We start from the raw sequence: 21,884 nt of genomic DNA, 5'->3' as shown, positions 1-21,884 counted from the left end.
GAAGCTAAGGCTTCCGGGAACCATCAAGTCTTATTCTAGAACGAACGTGGTAATACGTTCGGTTCAAGTGCTTGTATAGACTTCTCCTCAGTAATAAAGATACTATTACGGGGAGGGACCAGCCCATCTTCTGGTCCCCAGTACTGTGTCGATCTTCTCACTCTCTATCTCTCTCTCTATTTATTTCTCTCTATATCCTCTGGCTTCAGTAATAAGTGATAAATCCTATTTATCCGAATGTATTTTATATTGTTATGCGCTCCTGTTTGTGACAGTCGACATGTCGCGTGCTCAGAGAGAAGTCCCAAAGGTAGATCGATAAGATCGCAAGTCGTCGATGAAGGTACCGTTCCCAAGGCTGTAGCAGCCCAAGATAACCGCACGGACAACCATCGAATGGTGTCCTGACGAGGAAGGGATGGTTCAACCGCATAAAAGGTAAAAATTCAGCGTGCTGTCCGCCCAAAAAACGCTGCAAAGGGTGCTGAAAACGCTGTTGTAATAGAGATTTTCAGTGTGCTTGTACGCCACCGGTCAGTGCAGAAGCATCGGAGTGTGTTAGAGGAGAGGGTTCTCGCACTTCTCAGTCATCGAGGGACTGAAAACAGAGAAAAAACAGCAAGTAATAAGTACTGAAAATGGTGCCGATTGGATATAGATACTTGTCCAAGGTGTAGATCTCCAAGTTCCAGGCATTGTAGCAGACTGCTGGGTGTTTCTTGGCCGCTCCCTTAGGTGCAGAAGATCAGCGTTTTGTGAAAAATGCCGCAAAACGCAAGCAAAACACGGAAAAACGCAGCAAGATCTGCAAAACGCAGATCTGTCCAAAAATGCTAGGTGTTGCAAAAACGCCAGCAGATTTTTGGTGCCGGTTTGGTTTGATTCTGCTGCAGGAGGGAAGCGCTAGGGAGAGGGATGCAGATCAAGGCTACGGATGTAAAAATGGTGTTGTTCTTGCAAAAAAATCTAGGGCTGAAAAAACGCTAGGCTAAAATGTAAAAGCACTCAAATGCTCAGAAGCTGACTTCGAGTCATCAAGCTAGCTGCATATTCGCCAACTTTCGTATCAAATGCATCTGGTTCAGAGGCGTGGTGTTTTCATAATTGGACTTTAGCTTTTGCCATATTGCATAAGCAGAGTCCAAACGCTAGATGTCCGTCAAAATGTCATCATTGATAGCCATTTTGATATAGGCCATAGCCTTCTTATTTAACCTGGCACACTCTTCGTCAAACAAACCTAGTGGCTTATTCTGTTCCAATGCATCTTCAGAATCCTTTAAGAAAAAGATACCTTGCATACGTTCTTACCAAAGATTGAAGCCTTGACCATCGAACCGTTTGATTTCCATCAAACTTTTAGTGTCACATGCGGAAGATGAAGAAGCCATCTATACAACAGAGATGCAATAGGCAGAAAATTTCAGCAAATAGTAGCAACCACAAGACTTTGCATACAACGAGCCACAATTTCTTTACATGAAATAGTCAAAATCTGAAATTTCAGCTGAAATGTGCAATTTCAAGCACCTGTACTCAGCTTTTCTGTAACAAACTTGGACACTCCAAGTCAAGAATCAACCGCGACAGCACCAAATAACCACTTCAAAACAATTCACAGATCACAATAGATTTGCGCTGGCCCGGCGGAGTTCCGTGCCTAGAGATATTGGCCCCAAAGAGTGGCGCCCCTTTCGGTATTTCTTTTTATATTAATCAATCATCAAAGTACAAGAGAGCGGTTAGGGTTTCACTCTCAGACTCTGCGTCCAGATGCTCTGAGAAGTGAGGCCCTCACCACTAATTTAAAGGTTACAAGGGATGCCCAAAAGCAAAGCCCCAAAAGCTTTTAAAATCAAAAGCATCAGTTCTCCCTCTCTCTTAGAGAGTCTTTTCTCTTGTTTTTATTAAAAAAAAGCAAAAGCAAAATTCGCGTCGCTCATTATTTTTTTTTTAATAATCCGCCTCCGCGATTTCCGAAATTTAGGGTTTTTGGCAAAAATTAGGGTTTGCAAGAATTTTAGGGTTTCTGACAAAAATTAGGGTTTCGTTGTCCGCCATGTCATCACTTTGTGACATACCCCCCTCTTGAAAGCATTGTAATCGACCGCGATTACGCCTGCAAAACCGACAAAAGCCATAAACCGTCTTAGCAGACACTGACTGTTAGTACCTACGTACTAGGAACACACATCTAGCACATGTACAAAATCGACAGTCACATCACACGACACCACAGGACATCACCAGACATCACAGGACATCACATGACATTCAACATTCATTCGGATCTTAGACCATGATTTATCGGCAATGTAGCTAGCAATCACATCTAGGTCCAATCGGGACCTCATCGATGTCCGATTGACTAACCCCTATTGCAATCATGACTATTCGAGATCAATCAGACCAAAATGCTGCAGTCATTTCGGCTATCAATTCCTGCACTCACAAGAAGTCAAGAATAAATCAGTATCATAATCAGGAATTCCATTTCATAAAGTCATCCAGCAGAATACTGTCAGCTCTCAGTATCCCTGAAGCTCAAAGAGACATCAGTGACTTTAGTATCAAAATCGAGGCATCTGTTGACAAAGGAGTGGAGTGACTCCCCTCTTGTGCAGCCCACTGCACCAGATCTCCGGCCAAGCTGAATTCTGGGTTCCATTTGGAGTAGACTATGCTAAACCAAAACATCGAGGTAAAGTTTCACAATCCAAAGAGTATCTGCTAGGTCCTCCTCCTCCATCCACTTCGCATCAAATGCAGGAAAGTTCTTGAACGTAACCAAGAACCGCCTTCGGACTTTACCTTTCTTCGTATCGTTATGTGCTAAAATCTGTTCAGGAACAAGGATCTCCTTGTTTTCTTCCAATTCGGGTTGCTCATCAGGCTCCCCATCATCAGGCACATCACCCTTAACAGGGTTCAAGAGACTCACATGCAATGCATTGTGAATCCTCCAAGTATCTGGCAGTTCCAATCGGAAGGAGACATCATTTATTTTGTCAGTGATCTGGAAAGGTCCGTAGTATCGCATACTAAGCTTTGGAAAAAGCCTCTCCTTTCCCTGTTTCTTTCTTAGGCGTGCCTTCTCAAAAGTAAGAGCACCCAATCATCCTCCTTCAGTTTCCAGTCGCGACAATGGCGATCCGCTGCCTTTTTCTGTCGTTCTTGAGACTCCTGCAAAGTCTCGCGAACCTTGGCAAAAGCCGTATCCAAATCTCGCGAATATTCATCCGCTTCAAATTTCTAATCTTTCGTGCTCAGGAAGGATGGAACCTTCGCAGCACTTTCAACAATCTCACATGGCGTCTTCCCCGTCGAAGAGTGTATCGTGTTATTGTAGGCAAATTCCACCAAAGGTAAGTTCTTTTCCCATTGAGTCTTCTGATGCGAGATACAAGACTTCAATAAATCTAAAATCACTGAATTGGCAATCTTAGATTGCCCGTCAGTCTCCAAGTGGAACGATGACGAGAACTGCAACCACGTGCCAATGTTCTCCCAAATTGCCTTCCAAAACAAACTCATAAATCTGGGGTCTCTGTCGGAGACAATCGTCTCAGGCGTGCCATGTAATCGGAAAATCATCGTGATCATTCTGTATTCTCGGGAGATCAAAAAAAATGAAATCCATTTCAATATTTTCCCAGGGGCGGGTGGGTATGGGTAAAGGCTGTAACAATCCCTGTGCCTTATGCCTCTCAAACTTGACCTTCTGGCATACCAAGCAACTGCGCACAAACTCTTCCACATCCTTCTTCAGTCTCCGCCAAAAGAAATCTCTCTCTACCCCTTTCATGGTGGTAGCAATGTCGCGGTGACCCGTAAAAGGTGGACAGTGGCAATCAGTCATAACCTTTTCCCTCAACGGCTGTGCAACGCACAACATAGTCTTTTTCATCAAGTAGCCTTCCCGAAGGGAGTATCCAGCTACTGTCTCCCCATCCCGTATCCGTGTGAAAATATCTGCAAAACCTGTATCTGGGGCACACTGATCGACCATATCCTCGAAGCTCCTATGATGTATCGCAGAAATAGCTAGAACCAGCGGTTTTCGAGACAAAGCATCTGCCACCACATTCTTCTGTCCCTGCACATGGACAATCTGGAAGTGGAACTGTGACAAGATGTTCACCCACCGCATCTGCTTTTCCGAAAGCTGCTTCTGTGACAAGAAGTAGCGCAAACTCTGATGGTCTGTAAAGACAGTAAAATCCACTCCGAGTAGGTAATGCCGCCACTGAGTAAGAGCATGGATAACCGCCAAAAGCTTGTTCTCATAAATCTGTGCTGTCATCTCCGGCCTAGAGAACAAACGACTCTCGTAAGCTATGACATGGCCTTCTTGCATCAAGACCGCACCCAGACTACGACCACAAGCATCACAAAATACTTGAAATGACTTCTGCAAGTCCGGCAAAGTCAAAATGGGTCCTGTAGTCAATTTCTCTTTCAACGTCTGAAAGGCAGTCACCTCTGTGGGTCCCCACGAAAAAGGTACTCCTTTCTGTGTCAAGGTATGCAAAGGGGAAGCAACCTCTGCAAACTTTCGTATGAACCGCCTGTAGTACGAACACAGTCCCAAGAAGCTTCTAACTTCATGGACATTCCTCAAATCGGGCCAATCACGGATAGTCTCTATCTTGGCCGGGTCCATTCGCACTCCTGCTGCTGACACAATGTGTCCCAAAAAGTGTATCTCTAGTAAAGAAAATTCACTTTTCTTTGCATTAATCACTAACGTGTGATCTCGTAATGCCTGAAAGACTTGAAGCAGATGATCTCTGTGTTCTGCCTCATTCTTGGAGAAAACAATGATGTCGTCAAAGAAAGTGCCAAAAAAAAAAAAAAGCATGTACTCTCGAAAAATCCTGTCCATCACCCGGTTAAATGTCGCAGGAGCATTGGTTAAGCCAAAAGGCATCACCAAAAACTCAAATAACCCAAAAGTCGTCCGAAAAGCTGTCTTGTAGACATCTCCTGGCGCTATCCTGATCTGATGATATCCACTCTTCAAGTCAATCCTGCTAAAGCACGAGAATCCCTGTAACCTGTCGAGTATATCATCAATCCTAGGATTCGGAAATCTGTTCTTGATGGTGATTTCGTTGAGAGTGCTATAATCGATGCACATTCTCCAAGATCCGTCTTTCTTCAAAACCAACAACACTGGAGAGCAATACGGTGAAGTACTAGGCTGGACAAGACCCTTTTCCAAGAGGTCTTTCACTGAGTTCATAATCTTTTCATTCTGTACTTGGCTCACACGATAAGGTGGCCGATTCGGTGGCGTGCTTCCAGATATCAGATCAATGTTATGATCTTCAGGTCCTCTCAAAAGCAATCGGCATGAGCGTGGAGAAAAAAAATCTTGGCGTTCTTTTCTTCAGGTCAAAACATATTCAACTTTTATCCATCGTTCAGTTCTCCCAAAAGAATGAGTAAGAAAACTGAAGTTCATCAAGTACAATCTCTAAGCCCTTCATTTATTTATCAAAGTCGCTTTCTCGGCCCGGTAGTCAACCACGGCGTAGTTCTTGTGGTACCAAGGGATCCCGAGTAGAACGTCACTCGCGTCCCCTTAACACCCCTGTCTTTGCAAACGAAGTTTGCCAATGCTCGGTGTAATGGCAACATCCCATCCGGGTGCCAGTCGAACTACCTCCGCCTGTGGCGTCAGTCTGTCGGGCGTAGTTCCAAATCGAGCCGCCAATTCCAAGTGAAAAGAAGTTGGCCTTGGCTCCTTCAAAAGAGCTTCCTGATCCTTCGCTTTGCCCCGAAAGCGGCAAAGTTTGTACTTTCATTCATTAGATTCGGTGCAGGTCCCACGTCATGTGGTACCAGTTCTGCTTTTCTATCTGCCTTTTCTGCCACATTCCTCAACTGCTCTCGAACTCTCAGACCTGTCGTCGTCTTTATCATTTTGTTCTTTCTGTGCCTTATCAGGGCACTTTGCGGAAATATGTCCATGTTCCCCGCATCCAAAGCACTTCCCCTCTCTGATGAAGCGAGCTCTCTCCTCAGGAGTAAGCTTGGGTCGTGCATCCTTTTTTTTCTCTGGGTTGCTCTTTTTTCATTCTACTTTCATTCCAAAAAGTCAGTACGGCTCGTTGTGTCATGGCCTCATCTGTGGGGTAGGTCAGACTACCAGAGTGAATGGCAAAGCCCCGCTTCACATGACTCATCAACTCCTGAATAGAAGCCGACTTCTATTCCAAGCAGTGATCTCGGATCTCTATAGGTAGACACAAGGTAAACCGCTCAATCTATTCTCTGAACGAGATCTTCTTGAATGAAGAGGCGGGTAGAAAAGAGCTCCAGAATCTTTCACAATAAGAATTCACTGTATCGCTCTTGGTCATCCAGAGATGGTTCCAAGCAGCTAGTATATCTCGCTCAAACTCTTGAGTCAACCAAGAAGAAATAAAAAGCCTCTTGAATTTCAGCCATGTAACTGGCACAGTCTTGCTTAATAGAAGCGTGGACCACCAAGTACGAGCATTCCCCTTATAGTAAGAGGCAGCTCTCCGAATCTTGGAGTGCTCTGAATAGCATCCTCCCACGAAAGCGATGTCAAACTGCTGAAAAAAAGACACAGCCTTCGAGGCATCTGAGTATCCTGAAAAGTATCAAACTTGATCGAGTGGCCACCTTCCTTAAACTCTCGGACTTTCTTGCTTTTATCTTCGAGAAAGTCATACTGGTTGGCTTTGTAAAAATTCTTCTTGTTCGCATAAAACTTTCCGTCATCGGAACCTGAGCTGTCTGTAGACGAGTCCTCAGTAGAACTGTGAGTCTCTGGGCGAGATTTAGCCTTCTTTGCCTTTCTCTTGCCCTTTCCAAAGCGTTGCTTCTTGCTTCGCTTTTTACCTTTTCTGTCTTCTTCGCTCGAATCCAAGGAGCTAGAAGAACTGTCAGAAGAAGAAGAAGAAGAACTGGGTAGGTCTTCAAACTTGACGCACTTCTTCAATTTCTTTGCCTTGTCAAATGTCGACCGACGACCCAAATATCCCGGGAAGTCAGTGCCTTTCTTCTGCTTTTTGCCGTGCTTTTTGGCTTTCTTTTGCGTGTCAAAAAGCTGAGCAATCCGTGCATCAACCACGTTCTCCAGTTCCTTCTCCGTATATTTCTTGGAGGCAGAAGGTTTCTTGAGAGCGGGTTTCGGGAGTGGTGTTGTGGTTCTCTGCCACTCCATTTGTACCTCTTCCAAAGAGGTCTGGTTCATATATTTTGCCATCTTCGGGTCCTTGGCAAAATTGAGCATCATCTTTGTTGCATCACCAATCAATTGACGACGCTCCATCTCTCTTTGCTCCGCTTGAGTAGGCCGAGGCGGGCCATACTCTCTGCCTGAATCTTCGTTGTGATCCCAGCCCGCATCTCCAGATACAGAGGGAGTCGACTAATCATTGCCTGAAGCCATAGGTGCCGCGGAAAAAAATTCGGGGTTCGGATTTCCCGTAGAAGAGAAATCGGCCGTGCTCTGATACCACTGTAACAAACTTGGACACTCCAAGTCAAGAATCAACCGCGACAGCACCAAATAACCACTTCAAAACAATTCACAGATCACAATAGATTTGCACTGGCCCGGTGGAGTTCCGTGCCTAGAGATATTGGCCCCAAAGACTGGCGCCCCTTTCGGTATTTCTTTTTATATTAATCAATCATCAAAGTACAAGAGAGCGGTTAGGGTTTCACTCTCAGACTCTGCGTCCAGATGCTCTGAGAAGTGAGGCCCTCACCACTAATTTAAAGGTTACAAGGGATGCCCAAGAGCAGAGCCCCAAAAGCTTTTAAAATCAAAAGCATCAGTTCTCCCTCTCTCTTAGGGAGTCTTTTCTCTTTTTTTTATTAAAAAAAAAAAGCAAAAGCAAAATTCGCGTCGCTCATCATTTTTTTTTTAATAATCCGCCTTCGCGATTTCCAGAATTTAGGGTTTTTGACAAAAATTAGGGTTTGCAGGAATTTTAGGGTTTCTGACAGAAATTAGGGTTTCTGCTGTCCGCCACGTCATCACTTTGTGACATTTTCACTTAATTTGTCGCGACAAACATCAATACATGTGATCCCACAACTTTGGTACACCTGCGTATTGCTGTTTTGACCTGTAATACACTGTAAATCACCTGTTTTGACCTTAAAATGGCTTGTTTTGGGTTGTTTTGGTAACCTTTTCGACTCCGGAAGCAAGGGGCTTTGCGATGGAAGCGAAATTGATCGCGGGAGAGCAATTTTAACTCGCTGTCCAGCAGACTGCGCAGGGCTGTTTTGAAACCCTAGGACTCTGATACCATTTGGAAGCGCGAAGCAGAAGGTACCGATAGGTGCGCGACGCGATGTAGTGCAGGATTGGAGCAAGCAGGAGGAGGCACACAGCAGCAGAAAGCTAGAGCTAGAGATCGAAGCAGGGAAGCCAGGTTCAATGTGAACCTTGAAAAGTATAAAAATGTACAAAAAGGGGTTATTTAAGCCTTTAACCCAACACTAATGATTTCTCGCTTGGAGTGTCTAAGTCTAATACAATCTTGTCTATTGTGTGTTCCTCACTTCACTCCTTCAAGCTCCTCACAAATAAGTGACCTTTTATGTCAATACTACCACAACCGTTGTTGCTTGCGCAGCCTCAGCATCTAGTTGTACAAGCGCTCTGTTGAGTTATTGCTCTTGAGTCATTGCATTCTCTTCCTCTTCCTCTCACATGGTGTTTGTGTTCTCTCTTGTGTGCTCCTCTCTTCATTCCTTCAACCTCCTCACAAATAGGTTGACTCTTTATATCAATACTATTGCAACCTTAGGTACATGCAAAGTCTTGCCTTGCTGTTGTAGCTTTGCCACCACCGTCAGTATTGATAACGAGTGTGTGTGTATTTATGTCAACACTACTATAGTGTTAGGTGCAGCAAAATTGGAATGGTGACAAGATCTAGACTTTACACTTCCACAAACTTCACTTCTTTCCTTGCATTAATGTGAGCTACTCAGCATGAGAGATGGTTTCTTTTAGTTCCTTGAAGAGAGGGAAGGAGAGAGAGAGAGAGAGAGAGAGAGGTAGAGACGTGCACAGGAGGAGAGAGAGGAAAGCAGGATGACACTTGATGGAGTCCCAACCAACCCTCTCAAGGGCCCCCCATATCATTGCGGATGTGGTATTTGCTTTTGATTGCATAAATGGAATGTACACGTATGCAATATCTCAATGCAAACTCTATTGACTCCAATGGGAGATGTCGCCGTGGTAACTCTTTAAAATGAAGCACCCCCGGGGTTGATTTGATGCACCTTTGGATTGATCTCAATGAGGGGTTGCTCATGGCCACCAAAGGGTAGATTTGGGGTTGATTTGCGTTTTCGATGTGAGAGGAACCAAGCATTGAGAGCTGTGCTGCAAAAACGCATGATCCGTCGCATAAAGCAGGGCTGAAAACGTAGATGATGCTGATGCTGATGATGGACAACAATGGGAACACTCAATGCGGCGAGGGAGTGGCCGAGAAGAGGCTCAATGGGCTGCCGAAGTACCGGGCTACAACGGAGAGGCTAGAGTTAGTAGATCTGAGCCGGTTCCCACGAGAGAAAGGACTGAAATCTGAAAACTCTAGGGATAGGTGCAAAATTGGCTCTAGAAGTCGATGAAGCATGTCCACGTCGCATACAGAGCCATGTACGGATGACATCCCCTCCTACTTAAGGTGAGGTATTGGTGCCAAACTCCATGTATGCCATAAAATGGTCTCGAAGGAATGGCCTTCTAGATGATGCTCTCCACGGTTACTTTTGAGAGAGGCTCCCCTGAGTGATGTGCAAATGTCCAATAGACAAGGATGGTGATGATACATCTACTCGCAACCAATGGAGTGCCTCCTGGATCACCGATTACCTTGTTGATTACCAGCTAGCCTTCGCTACCCCAACACAGATGGTTTGAACCAAACTGCAAACTAGATGGATGCTCGTGGAGCGAATGGCTGGATATGCAAACACTTATGCCCACGAAGGTTATCGGCCAATCTATGCTGCCCCTACCAGGAAGATTGGTGAGAGCACCGTCAAATGGGAGATGAAGATGGATGTGTCCTTTTCAATGCCCACGAACCATGGCAAGTCCTCTATGATGTCTCATAAAACCGCCAAATAACTCCTTAAAGATAGACGCTGCTTTGATTAGAGTGCCGTATGATAAAAGCTCTAGATGAATCCTTGTCTCTAGAACGGATGTGACTGAGAATGTACAATCACAATGCATGCGAACTCCCGCGGTGGTTGCCTCAATTTGGAACCCTTGGGCTCCAAATTTATGGCTATCGATTACTAAGAAGATGCAGATGGTGTGGACATGTTGTGCTGCCAAAGATGTGTACAGATCAATGACGATGCAATGCCTCTTTGGAATACCCTCTCACAAGCACACCAAAACTGTAATCCCGGGTGTACAGTGTTCACATTTCCTATGCTCAAGGTGCACAATTCTACGCAGGTCCTACAGTTCCATAAGTGAGAGAAGCATCCTTGGGCGATGTAAGGTGCAGCGGAAGTGAATGTTGAACTTTGCTTAAGATGAGTGCTCCGAACTGTGCTCAAGGTTCCTTTTATTTATGGAAGGAAGAGCCTTCCGTTCCTTTAGTGAGAGAGTGCAATGGACACAAACTAAGTGGATAAACACTATGAATGAAGGTGCTGAGACTGAGAGATAGAGAGAAAAGAATACGACACCAGAATGTCGTCAAAACCCTCCTCCGAAGGCCCCACTCTCTATGGCGAGAGCAGTCTACTATTGATTGCACAAATCTCTACAATGACGATGTCGACGACAATGAGACGGGCTGAAATCTGAAAATAATAACGGGTTAAAATCTGCAAATCTTTATCTGCTAAATTCTAACTCTATGTCAATGAAGATGACGACGATGCAACAACGACGCGCTGAAAACGCAGATGCTGAAATCTGCGTCTTCCGGGCTGAATCTGCAAACTTCGATGGATCTAACCGTGCGGCAAGGATCTGCTGCAGGAAGGTGAGATCTGCGAAGTTCGGGGCTTCTACTGCGATGTCTGACTGCTGAAAATCAAAATCGTTGTTGCTACTGCTGATTTCGTCGCGGAGAAACTGCAAAACGCTAGGATGTCTGCAGCTCTAAAAATGCTAGGGCTGATTTGGTCTTCCTGTGGAAAATCTGCTAACGCTAGGGCTGATCTGTTGTTGCTGTGGAAATCTGCTACAAAAACGATATGGCTTCTGCTTGGTTTGCTGTCGCAAGGAGATCTACAATTGCAAAACGCTGGCTGATTTGCATTGATGAAAAAACGCTGGTTTCTTGTGGATGAAAACGCTGGGTTTTGTTGTCGGAGGTGGTCTTGCTGAGAAGGTGCCTGTTGAACCCTTGGTTCCTATTGCCTCTTCTGCCAGAATTGCTAGCGCTAGGGTTTTCTTATGTACTTGTTTAGTGAATTTGCCCTACCCAGTTTCCAACAAAAGTCACTTAAAAGTAATAAGTGAAAAATGTCAAAAATAGGGAAAATAGGTCTATGCACAGTTAAAATGCTCCTAATGGGTTTTGATGGAAATTTGATAATCATGCGGTGTGCAACCAGAGGATACGCATCTACTCTTAAGTGTCTGGACATGCACGGTCTGCGAACAGACTCACAAAAAATGCAAGATCACTTCCTATTCTAGACTGACTAAACTGAACTGAACCCTTGCCATGAAGTAGCTTGTCCACGTACACATAGGATTAGATGTGCACATGACTTCCCCTCCTTTTCAAAGTGAGGTACTGGTACGAACTGTATGGCATCGAGGGAGATCGCCAACAGCGTCTGGAATCCTCGGAAGGACTCTTTGCTGGCCCACTCTGATGCGTGGGTCATGCGATACTTGAACTTCATAAAGGTCTGCAATGCCTTCTTCTTTGGGCCACGCCGAAAGCGACACGAAGTCATATGTGGCTCCTTCAATGCTTCAACTTTGTTGAGAGTCATGCGTCTACCATCTTCAAGAATCTCCGAGGATGAAAATTCCTAAAACCACTTCCAACACAAAAACATGAACATATCCATCCCATGTAAAGTGACCGGAAAAATTCTATTCCGTCAAAAAAACTATGCATGCCATGCAGATGAACAAAGTGATGGAGTGCCAAACCTTTCATCAAACACACGCAAACAATGGAGTTTGATCTCGATTTTCTGATCTAAATCAATCAACTGTGGCAAAACACAATGGAAATGCCGATGCTTGATGCTTAATCATTCTTGCGCTCTTTCGGATACTGTGTCATGCCAAGGAAGAGACATGGAATGTGAATTCCTTGGGTGCAAACGTTTCATCTTTTCATGAGGAATCCGCATACATCCGTGCTCATTCATGAGTAAATCGTGCTCATCGTACAATATGTCATGCCTATGAAAAGGGATCACATAAGGACGGTGATTACAATACAGGAAAGCATCATGAATGAAACACTCAAACAATGCGTGCTAGCGAATCATGCATACACATAACACTTCCTGTGGGGGTTCTTTGGACCTAGGCTCAAGAGTCAAGATCGGTTCGTCGTGATCGATCGAATCTTCTTGTAGGGGTTCTGTGGACCTCGACTTGAGAGCCAAGATCGGGTCTTCGCGATTGATCAAATCTACAATGATGTTAGCTTCACAAGACAAAGTATCAACTAAACCATCAACCTTGTGAACAATCACGTCTTTATCCTACAAATCATGATGCTCATAAATAATCACATCTTGATCATGCAAAGCATCATGTCTATCATCATCATGCAAATCATGTGTGTCATGCTTTGGAGAAGAAAAGAGTGAGTCTCCTTCTCCTCATTCTCTTCAATTTGCGCCTGCACATTTGAAAAGAGTCGGAACAACTCTTGCCAATGTTGGGCTCTCTGTTCGGCTGCCAAGCGCGCTTGCTCACGCTCACGCTCAAAGGCTAACCGGCTTTCTTCACGCTCGCGAGCCAATCTTGCTTTTCTTTCTTGGTGTTCGCGATCCATTTATTCTTTTCTTGCTTCGTGTTCTCGGTCAAATTCTGCCTTTCTTGCTTCTCGTTCTAACTTCCTGTCCATCATCTTGTCGAAAGCCTCCATAGGAGTTAATGCAATCCTTGGCGTAGATGGGAAGGAAGAGGGTCGAAAAAACCTCCTAGTGGGAAAAATTCTTCTTCACCGCCCTCATGCTCATCACCTTCATGCAAAGTATCCATTCCGCTTCGGGTGATGACCATACACTGAGTCGTGGGTTCTTAAGTTCACGAGGAGCTTGGATTCTTGTGGGTCTTGGTTTCTTGAGGTTCTGGAGTCTTGAGGTTATTGAGGTTATTCTTTAGCTTGCAATCTGTGTTAAAGAAGGATCTTCTCTTGTGTTTCTTCTTTAGCTTGCAATCTCTGTTAGAGAAGCATCTTCTTTTACCCGAGCTCCTCTCTTTCCCGCGGGTGCACCCCTTTGCGACCTTGCGCTCACACCAAGGTTGCTTTTTCCCACCTCACATTGATTGGCCGGCCGCTAAGTGCACAGTCCGCTCTCAATGAGTGAAAAGAGAAACAAGGGGAGGCTGGACAAGCCCTTCTTTCTTGGGTTTCTTGTCACTCTTCAAAAACACGATTAGGAATCGACCGGCCCAAGAGAACTTGGGTTACGTGCGACTGCAACAAGCAAAAAAAATTATGTGGTTCTTTCCTTGAGTGATACAGAACACTGTCAAAGCTCTGATACCAATGTAAGGTCCAGCGGAAGTGAATGTTGAACTTTGCTCAAGATGAGTGCTCCGAACATTGCTCAAGGTTCATTTTACTTACGGAAGGGAGAGCCTTCCGTTCCTCTAGTGAGAGAGTGCAATGGACACAAACAAAGTGGATAAACACTGTGAATGAAGGTGTGGTCCCACTCTCTATGGCGAGAGCGGTCTACTATTGATTGCACAAATCTCTACAATGCTTTGGACTTGCCAACGATGTCAACGACGACGAGACAGGCTGAAATTTGAAAATGCTAAGGGCTGAAATCTGCAAATCTTTATCTGCTGAATTCTGACTCTATGTCGGTGACGACGACGATGATGACAAAGAAACGACCACGCGCTGAAAACACAGACGCTGAAATCTGCGTTTTCCGGGCTGGATCTGCAAACTTCGATGGATCTGACCGTGCGGCGAGGTGAGATCTGCGAGGTTCGGGGCTTCTACTACAATGTTTGACTGCTGAAAATCAAAAACGTTGGTGCTACTGTTGATTCTGTCGCGGAGAACCTGCAAAACACTAGGGTGTCTACAGCTCCAAAAAGGCTAGGGCTGATCTGGTCTTGCTGTGGAAAATCTGCTAACGCTAGGGCTGATCTGCTGTTGCTGTGGAAATCTACTATAAAAACGCTATGGCTTCTGCTTGGTATGCTGTCGCAAGGAGATCTGCAGTTGCAAAATGCTGGCTGATTTGCATTGCTGAAAAAACATTGGTTTCTTGTGGCTGAAAACGCTGGGTTTCGCTGCCGGGGGTGGTCTTGCTGAGAAGGTGTTTGTTGAACCCTTGGTTCCTGTTGCCACTTCTGCCAGAATTGCTAGTGCTAGGGTTTTCTTATGTACTTGCTTAAATGAATTTGCCCTACCCAGTTTCCAACAAAAGTCACTTAAAAATAATAAGTGAAAAATGTCAAAAAATAGGAAAAATAGGTCTATGCACTGTAAAAATGCTCTTGATGGATTATGATGGAAATCTGATGATCATGTTGTGTGAAACCATAGGATATGCATCTACTTTAAGTGTCTGGACATGCACGGTCTGCGAACAGACTCACCAAAGTGCCATATCACTTCCTATTCTAAACTGACTGAACTGAACCCAACCCTTTCCATGAAGTAGCTTGTCCACGTACACATAGGGTTAGATGTGCACGTGACAGGCGAAACACTACAACACACTCAAATGCTATAGCGAAAAAAAAAATTCAAAGATCAGCGGTTTAATGCAAAATCACAAAGCTGTGATACCAATGTCAGGTGCAATGGAAGTGAAATGATGACAAGATCTAGACTTTACACTTCCACAAATCATCACTTTTGTCCTTGTGTTAATGTGTGCTACTTAGCACAAGAGATGGTTCCTACTAGATCCTTGAAGAGAGAGAGAGAGAGAGAGAGAGAGAGAGAGAGAGAGAGAGAGATGTGCACAGAGAGGGAGAGAAGGAGAATTGACACTCTGTGGGCTCCCAACCAACTCTCTCAAGGGCCCCCCACACCGTTACCGCAGTGGTGTTTTGCTTTTGAATGTACACACATGTAATACCCCATTGCATACTCTACTGACTCGAATGGGGGATGTTGCCGCGGTAACTCTTTCAAATGAAGGAACCCCGGGCTTGATTTGATGCGCCTTTGGATCCGTCTTGATAAGGGGTTGCTGATGGCCACCAAGGGGTAGATCTAGGGCTGATTTGCGCTCTCAATGTGAGAGGAATCAAGGGCTAAAAACTGGCTGCAAAAACGCAGCCAATCCATCACATAAAGAAGGATGAAAACGCAGACGATGATGATGCCGATGATAGACAAAAATGGGAGCACTCGATGCGGCAAGGGAATGGCCAAGAAGAGGCTCAATGGGCGAAGTACCGAGCTGCAATGGAGAGGCTAGCGTTAGCAGATCAAGGCCGGTTCTAGTGAGAGAAAGGGCTGAAATCTGAAGACGTTGGGCCAATCTACTGGAATCTGAAAGCGCTAGGCTGATCTGCTACCAGGGAGCAAAAAATTAAAACACTGCACTAGATGGAAAACGCTAGGGCAGCTGTCACTATTGTGACTATGTTACAATATTACATCTACTCCTAGTTGCAGATACGCAAAGTGCCATGCCAAGGAGAACCCAAACGCTTGGATGGTCACGACCCTTCGCTCAAGAGAGCTCAGTGTGCCACGTGGACATGGTTCATCGACTTTCGGAGCCAATTTTGCACCTATTCCTAAATAGGAGTGTCTAGAATCGTAGGAGTAGTAGTATTGGTTGTTTTTTGAGCTTGTTCGCAGGACTTGCATGTCTAGACGAGTTCATTAGATTAGGTTTTCCAGTGTTGGAATCCTCTTGCATAAATAGCTTGTACAAGCGATTTGACAAACGATGTTACACTACCCGGTGGGCATCTAGCATGACGTGCGTGTAGTTTTAGGTTACAAGAATCCAACAGGCCATTCCCCGCGTCAATTGGAATCCCGATTGGGTAGACGTGCAAGAGTTTCACCTAGAAACTGAGCCGAAGTCAAGTTTATTAATAAATCATTTTAATGATTTTTTTGTATAACTTTCTCTTCAACTTTTGCTCTACCTAAGCCTTAAAAAGTTTATAACCAGTATCTTGCCCTATAAAGGCAGGAGTGGTGCTAGCGTTTTGGCGCAGATGAGCCAGGGCTAACAGAGAGCTATTGTGAGGATTAGTGGTGCTAATCCTATAATTAAGACTTAAAACTTCATACTTAAGATCAAACTGAGACTCAAGAGACTGAATGTGTGTTTGATTGCTTGAATGAATGTTTCAAAACTGAGTACAATAGGCTCCTTATATAGGTGACGAAGAGACGCAAATGAAAAGACACGTCTCATGTTGAAGAGACGCGACTTTACACGTAAAGACTCATCCTTTCGGTGAAGAGCGAAGGAGTGTGGCTTTTGGTGAAGACATGTGCACGTGACATGCAAGGTTTATTGCTTGCATAGCCCTACCTTCTTGATGTTGTAGCTTTACCACCACTACCAGCATTGATCACGGGTATGTGTGTTCAAATTACAATTGTTTAAAATCATATTTACACAGCTAGTGTCAGCAAAAGCTCTCACGAATGGGTATAAGCACACCCTTGGCTATAGCTGATAAGTTACAGGCATACGATCATCTAAAAAACGCTCTGATGGTTTGCTGCAAGGAATGCCTGAATGCTTTCCTCTAGGAGCCTTAAGCATATGGCACATACATAATGTAAAGTGCTGACATGTACTACAGCTTCAGCAAGAAAATTAGCATACCTTTGAAACAGATTCTAGCTGCTGCTTCAAATAGTGAATGTAGTTCTTGGCCTCTTCACTGAGAGGACCAACCGGTTCAAGTGTACTCAGTTCGTCCTCAAATACATGTGTTTCCCCTTGTATAGCCTCCAAAGCTTTCCCTGTGAAGAAACTGTTCTCCTCTTCATGTAGAACAGGTTCAAGAATGCTCTCGACTTCTCCAAACTGTAGCTTCTGTTTTACAAATTCTATATCAGGCCCACGACCAGCATCCTCATCATCGGAGGATTCTAAACTCTTCTGCAGGCAAAGTCTGTACTCTGCATTTCTTAAAGTGTACCTATAACATTGACGATTGCGAAAACAATGAGAATGGGCATGTTTACCTCTCACAAACAGTAACGGAGAAGCTCTTTCAGAAAACCAAAACATACCCAGTCATCATGGAAGAGACGAGAAGTTTTGCAAGGGGTTCACGGGAAGTCTCCACTGTCACCTGAAATTGATCGGATGGTAGCAGGCCTAGCATACCAGAAATGGTCCTCTTCATTGCATCCATGCTGTCAGGAGAAGCCTCCTTGCTTATCTGGCTAACGTCCAATGGTTGAATCTCTTGCACCAGACTAAGAAGTAAGGACGGCTCCTACATTCAATTGCAAGCTCAGATATAGGCAAGCTAGCTACATAGCATAAGAGAGCACACAACATGAATTATCTATCTCACTTATGCAAGACAAGCTGTTTCAAACCTGACAAAATAAACTCTGTTTAGGGCTAAACAATAGGATACCAAGCTCAAGATCCCAGTCATTCATTTATACGAATAATTGCGATTCAATCTGAATTATCTCTCAAAGAGAATACAAATGCTTAGCAATAGCATAAGGCAGTCCCATGTATTGAAACCTTGCTATGCATCTCACAATAATCGGTTAATACATACGCGACCTAAGGCCCCATCCAATCAAGTTAAACACGACAATCTGTCAATCTAGGAAACCGGCAGCATCTTGAAAGGCTAGCTTGTGCACCTTGTTCAGAGCACTCTTCTTGGAGAACGCATAATGATTGTCCCCTTTGCTATCACTATTAGCTCCACCTTCTCTGAGGCGACTCCGGAAAGTAATGAAAGAGCTGATGCATTGCTGCGAGTGCGAGAACCAATGATGCTTGAAGAGCTCACCCTCATCTTGTTGACGCACCAACCAGGCCCTGTCTGCCCTTCTTTTGATATCCCAATAGTGTCGCCTGCGTGCCCAAGATGAGGATGCAGATAATGATGACGATGCAGCTGTCTGGAGCAAAGCTCTCACATGCTCCACGCTGTAGAAAGGCCGAGAGCAGGCAGCTCCAGGTACGGACATGGAGAACGAGATTCTCTCTCTCTCTCTCTCTCTCTCTCTCTCTCTCTCTCTGTCTCTGTGTGTGTGTCCTAATCCCGCCTAGAAGATTCGGGGGCAACGAGCCATAGCATCTGTGGTCGCTTACCTCCGACCTTGGAGGAGGTCTCGATAAACACGGGTCCGCTTATTAGCCTATTCTACCTAAAAGCTGGCTAGCCAGAATAACAAGACGCCCGGACTCAGGGCGGGACGGCCTTTCAGGCCACGAACGGAGAGATAGGGAGGGCACATGTAGACGTGGTCGATGAGTCGGTGTGCTCACCACCAATTGAAGCCGAACGGTACGTACATGGTGGCACTCGGGTACGTACATGGTGGCCGAGTGCCGTTGCTGTTGCCAATGTGGAAAGCTAAAAGAAGAGCAAAGGGCAGGATTGCGCCTAATTTGCTACCAACTCTGAGCTCCCACCTCGATGCAGTAGGACAAAAGATCAGCACAAAGAGATCATTGGTTCGAATCTGGTGGAGGGGGAGTGTTCACCACGATGGGAGCTGACAAAATCTTCGTGGGCTCCTCCTCCTTTTTGGCCGAGGGGGGGCACAGAAAGGCTATATGTACCCTCCTGAGAGAGAGAGAGAGAGAGAGAGACTCTCTCTCTCTCTCTCTCTCTCTCTCTCTCTCACTCTATATATATATATAAATATATATAGTGCAGCCGATTTTTATCTAGTAGACAGTAGTTCACTCTTTTTATCATAGCTTCTTCATTTGAACTCCGATTTGGGTGATCTCTAGCTTCAATCGAAGAGCATGATGCCCTCTACGCAATGATGTAAAAACCACACAAAAAAAACTCAAAGTTGCGGAAGGTTTTTTTGCAGCAACATTTCTGAAATGAACGGGTTCACTCTCATCTCTTATTTCACATACAATGTCTTGCAAAACTCGCAAGGGTTCTACTACTTCAAAAAGGTCCACAACCATTGTAGAAAATGATCCAAAATCTCCTAAGTATGGAGACAGCAACACAACCATTCAACCAACAACATTGAAAACCATGATCATGGCATACTCGGTATCGTTGTTGCAAGAGACCATAAACAATCAAAGTGAAGAGTTACAGCCACTTGCAATGGAGAATGACATGGTAAGGGTTCTTGTGGTTGAGAATCAAAATCCCAACAAAGACACTTGAGATACAAACAACACGGTTGATGCAACTTAAAGAGGAAGTCAAGAAATATAAACGCTCTCTTGTGGACTTGAATGCTTTGAAGCAGCGCATGAGCAAAATGGAGCATGACCATGTATTGAAAGATGAGAAATTTGACACCATGAGTCGAGATGTATGTGATGGGAAAAATGTATGCACAAGCAAGTCTTGAGTCTATGTATGTGGTACCAATGTGGTTCCTAATTCCTCCTAGCTCAAACAAAGAATGTTGAGAATGTGGATGTAGAGAAGTTGAAGGAACAGGAGCTACGTTCCAAGAACATTGTTATTGGAGAAATTCCCAAAGAGAAGTTAGAGACACCTCCTTTTCTTGCTATTGCTATTGAAGATTTCTTCAAAACCCACTTTGGTAGGTCAAGAGTTATGGTTTACGGAGCACATAGAGTAGTCGGTAGGTACATGAATCACAATCTATGTTCCTTGGACAAACTTCGCCAGCAAATTTGTATCATGCAATGCCGAGACATCGGTGATTATTTTGTTCTAGTGTGATTCCTTTTCTAGGGTGTCCATACCATATTTGTCCGAATTCTTGGTATTTTCCTTGAGATTTTTGGATTTGGTGGCCTTTGAGTGGGCTTCTCTTGGCACATATCATTTATGGTTAAGAAAGGATTGGAATTTGTATCAATCGTGAAAGATGACAAGATTTTTGTAGCCAGTTGTTACATTCCTCATCATGATTTTTCCTTTATGCTTGCATGGATAGAGATCATCCATTGTTTTATTTAGAAGAGGACATTGCTTATTTTTAAGGCAAAAATTATGTTATTGTCTTTGGGGATATGAAGGCTCGCACAAAAACATTGCAACATGATAACATTTTGATATGCCATACATTTCAAGGGAGTTGGAGGAAGTTCAATTGTATTATCCTACTTCAATGAAAGAGATAAAGCTTGACGCAACTATGGACAAAGAAAACTATAAAAGTCATTTTCATACATACAAGGCATTGATTCAAGAGAAGAATGATGGGAAGTCAAGCACCATTTTTTTCCAAGAAAAGGCATGCGCCTGTGGGATATTTTGGAGAAACTTGAGGGACGAGCGGGTTGAGAGTTTTGGCAACTTGAGTCTTGTGATTATGTACATACATTGTAGGCAACTATATAAGCAACTAAATGCTATAAAGATGACATTTTATGGTTCACTCCCATATATGTCCTCTTTTTTTACTACCGAGGATGTGTGTGGCGGGCTCAAAAAGTTGGGCACTTGCAAAGCGGGAGATCTTCGAGGTATTAAGATGGAAATGATTAAATAGACAGGAGATTATACACATGAGTGGATGTGTGATATGTTCAACCTTGCACTTCACACATGGTATGCCTCGTGATTGGACCACTAATTAGGTCAAGCCTTTGCATAAAGGAGGGGATGTTAAGAATGTAAATAACTATCGGAATATAATGACTGGGCCTCTTATGGAAAATGTTTGGATGCATAATGGAATTGAGTGATTGGGCTGAAGAGAACGGCGAGTGTGCCATAGTACCATTGATCATCTTGTCACTCTTTGTGTTCTTATGGAGGAAAGTCGATTGAAAGGCAAGCGATTCTATTGTTGCTTTGTGGACTTTAACAAAGCCTTTGATATGATTCCACTCAACAAATCGTGGAGAAGGATGGAAGAACTCCAAGTGCAAAGTGAGTTCATGCTTGAGGTTTCTCTAATCTACTGGTTCCACGTTACAATTTGTGGAGAAGGATGAAAGAACTTCAAGTGCCAAGTGAGTTCATGCTTGTGGTTTTTCTAATCTATGAGAAGGTGGTGTCAATTGTGCATGGGAAGAGGAATTTCAAAAAAATTTGCAAGCACTATTGGGGTTAAACAAGGGTGTCCATTGTCACCAACTCTCTTTGGTCTATTATCAAACAATTGTAACAAATGGTACTTGAGTTTATGCAATAAGAAGGCGCTGAAGAGGTCACTATTTGCAACGTAATAATCATGCTTTTGTTGTATGCACATGATGTAGTTCTTCTAGCACACACTTTAGCTTATGGTTGTCCTTGAGAACTTTTGCGCGCATAGTTGGCTGATTGTGAATGAATCCAAAATAAAGGTCATGCTTGTGAAAACCAACCATAAGGAGAAGCCATGCATTATGTACAACAATGAGACACTTGAATGTGTTGAGAGCTTTAAGTACCTCAGTCTTGAGTTTCCAGCCAATCACAAGTGGCATCAATGTGCTATTCATTGTTTGGAAGCTAGAAAGAAAGCATATTACACATTTGAAACATGTGTAATGTGGGAAACATCAAGTGTTGGGTTCTCAAGAAGTACCTTTTTAACACATTG

The 21,884-nt window shown here is 44.1% G+C and overlaps 1 protein-coding gene across 1 annotated transcript in view; it reads right to left on the bottom strand.

Moving 5' to 3' along the window:
* LOC147446750 (uncharacterized) overlaps positions 1-18,544 on the bottom strand; it is a 38,912-nt gene extending 20,368 nt beyond the window's left edge. The window contains exons 1-3 of the mRNA XM_086525928.1: positions 18,030-18,544; positions 17,433-17,641; positions 17,020-17,338 (exon numbers count right to left, since the gene is read on the bottom strand). Coding sequence (XP_086382054.1) covers positions 17,020-17,338; positions 17,433-17,641; positions 18,030-18,362 — 861 coding nt within the window. The 5' untranslated portion in view covers positions 18,363-18,544. The remainder of the gene's footprint in view (positions 1-17,019; positions 17,339-17,432; positions 17,642-18,029) is intronic.
* Between the last annotated feature and the right edge of the window lie 3,340 nt (positions 18,545-21,884).

The sequence above is a fragment of the Adiantum capillus-veneris genome, chromosome 12 (assembly GCF_014529385.1).
Source record: "Adiantum capillus-veneris isolate H3 chromosome 12, ASM1452938v2, whole genome shotgun sequence".
NCBI lineage: Eukaryota > Viridiplantae > Streptophyta > Polypodiopsida > Polypodiales > Pteridaceae > Adiantum > Adiantum capillus-veneris.
The sequence above is the reverse complement of the archived record's forward strand: the minus strand, read 5'-3'. Positions and strand labels throughout refer to the sequence as shown.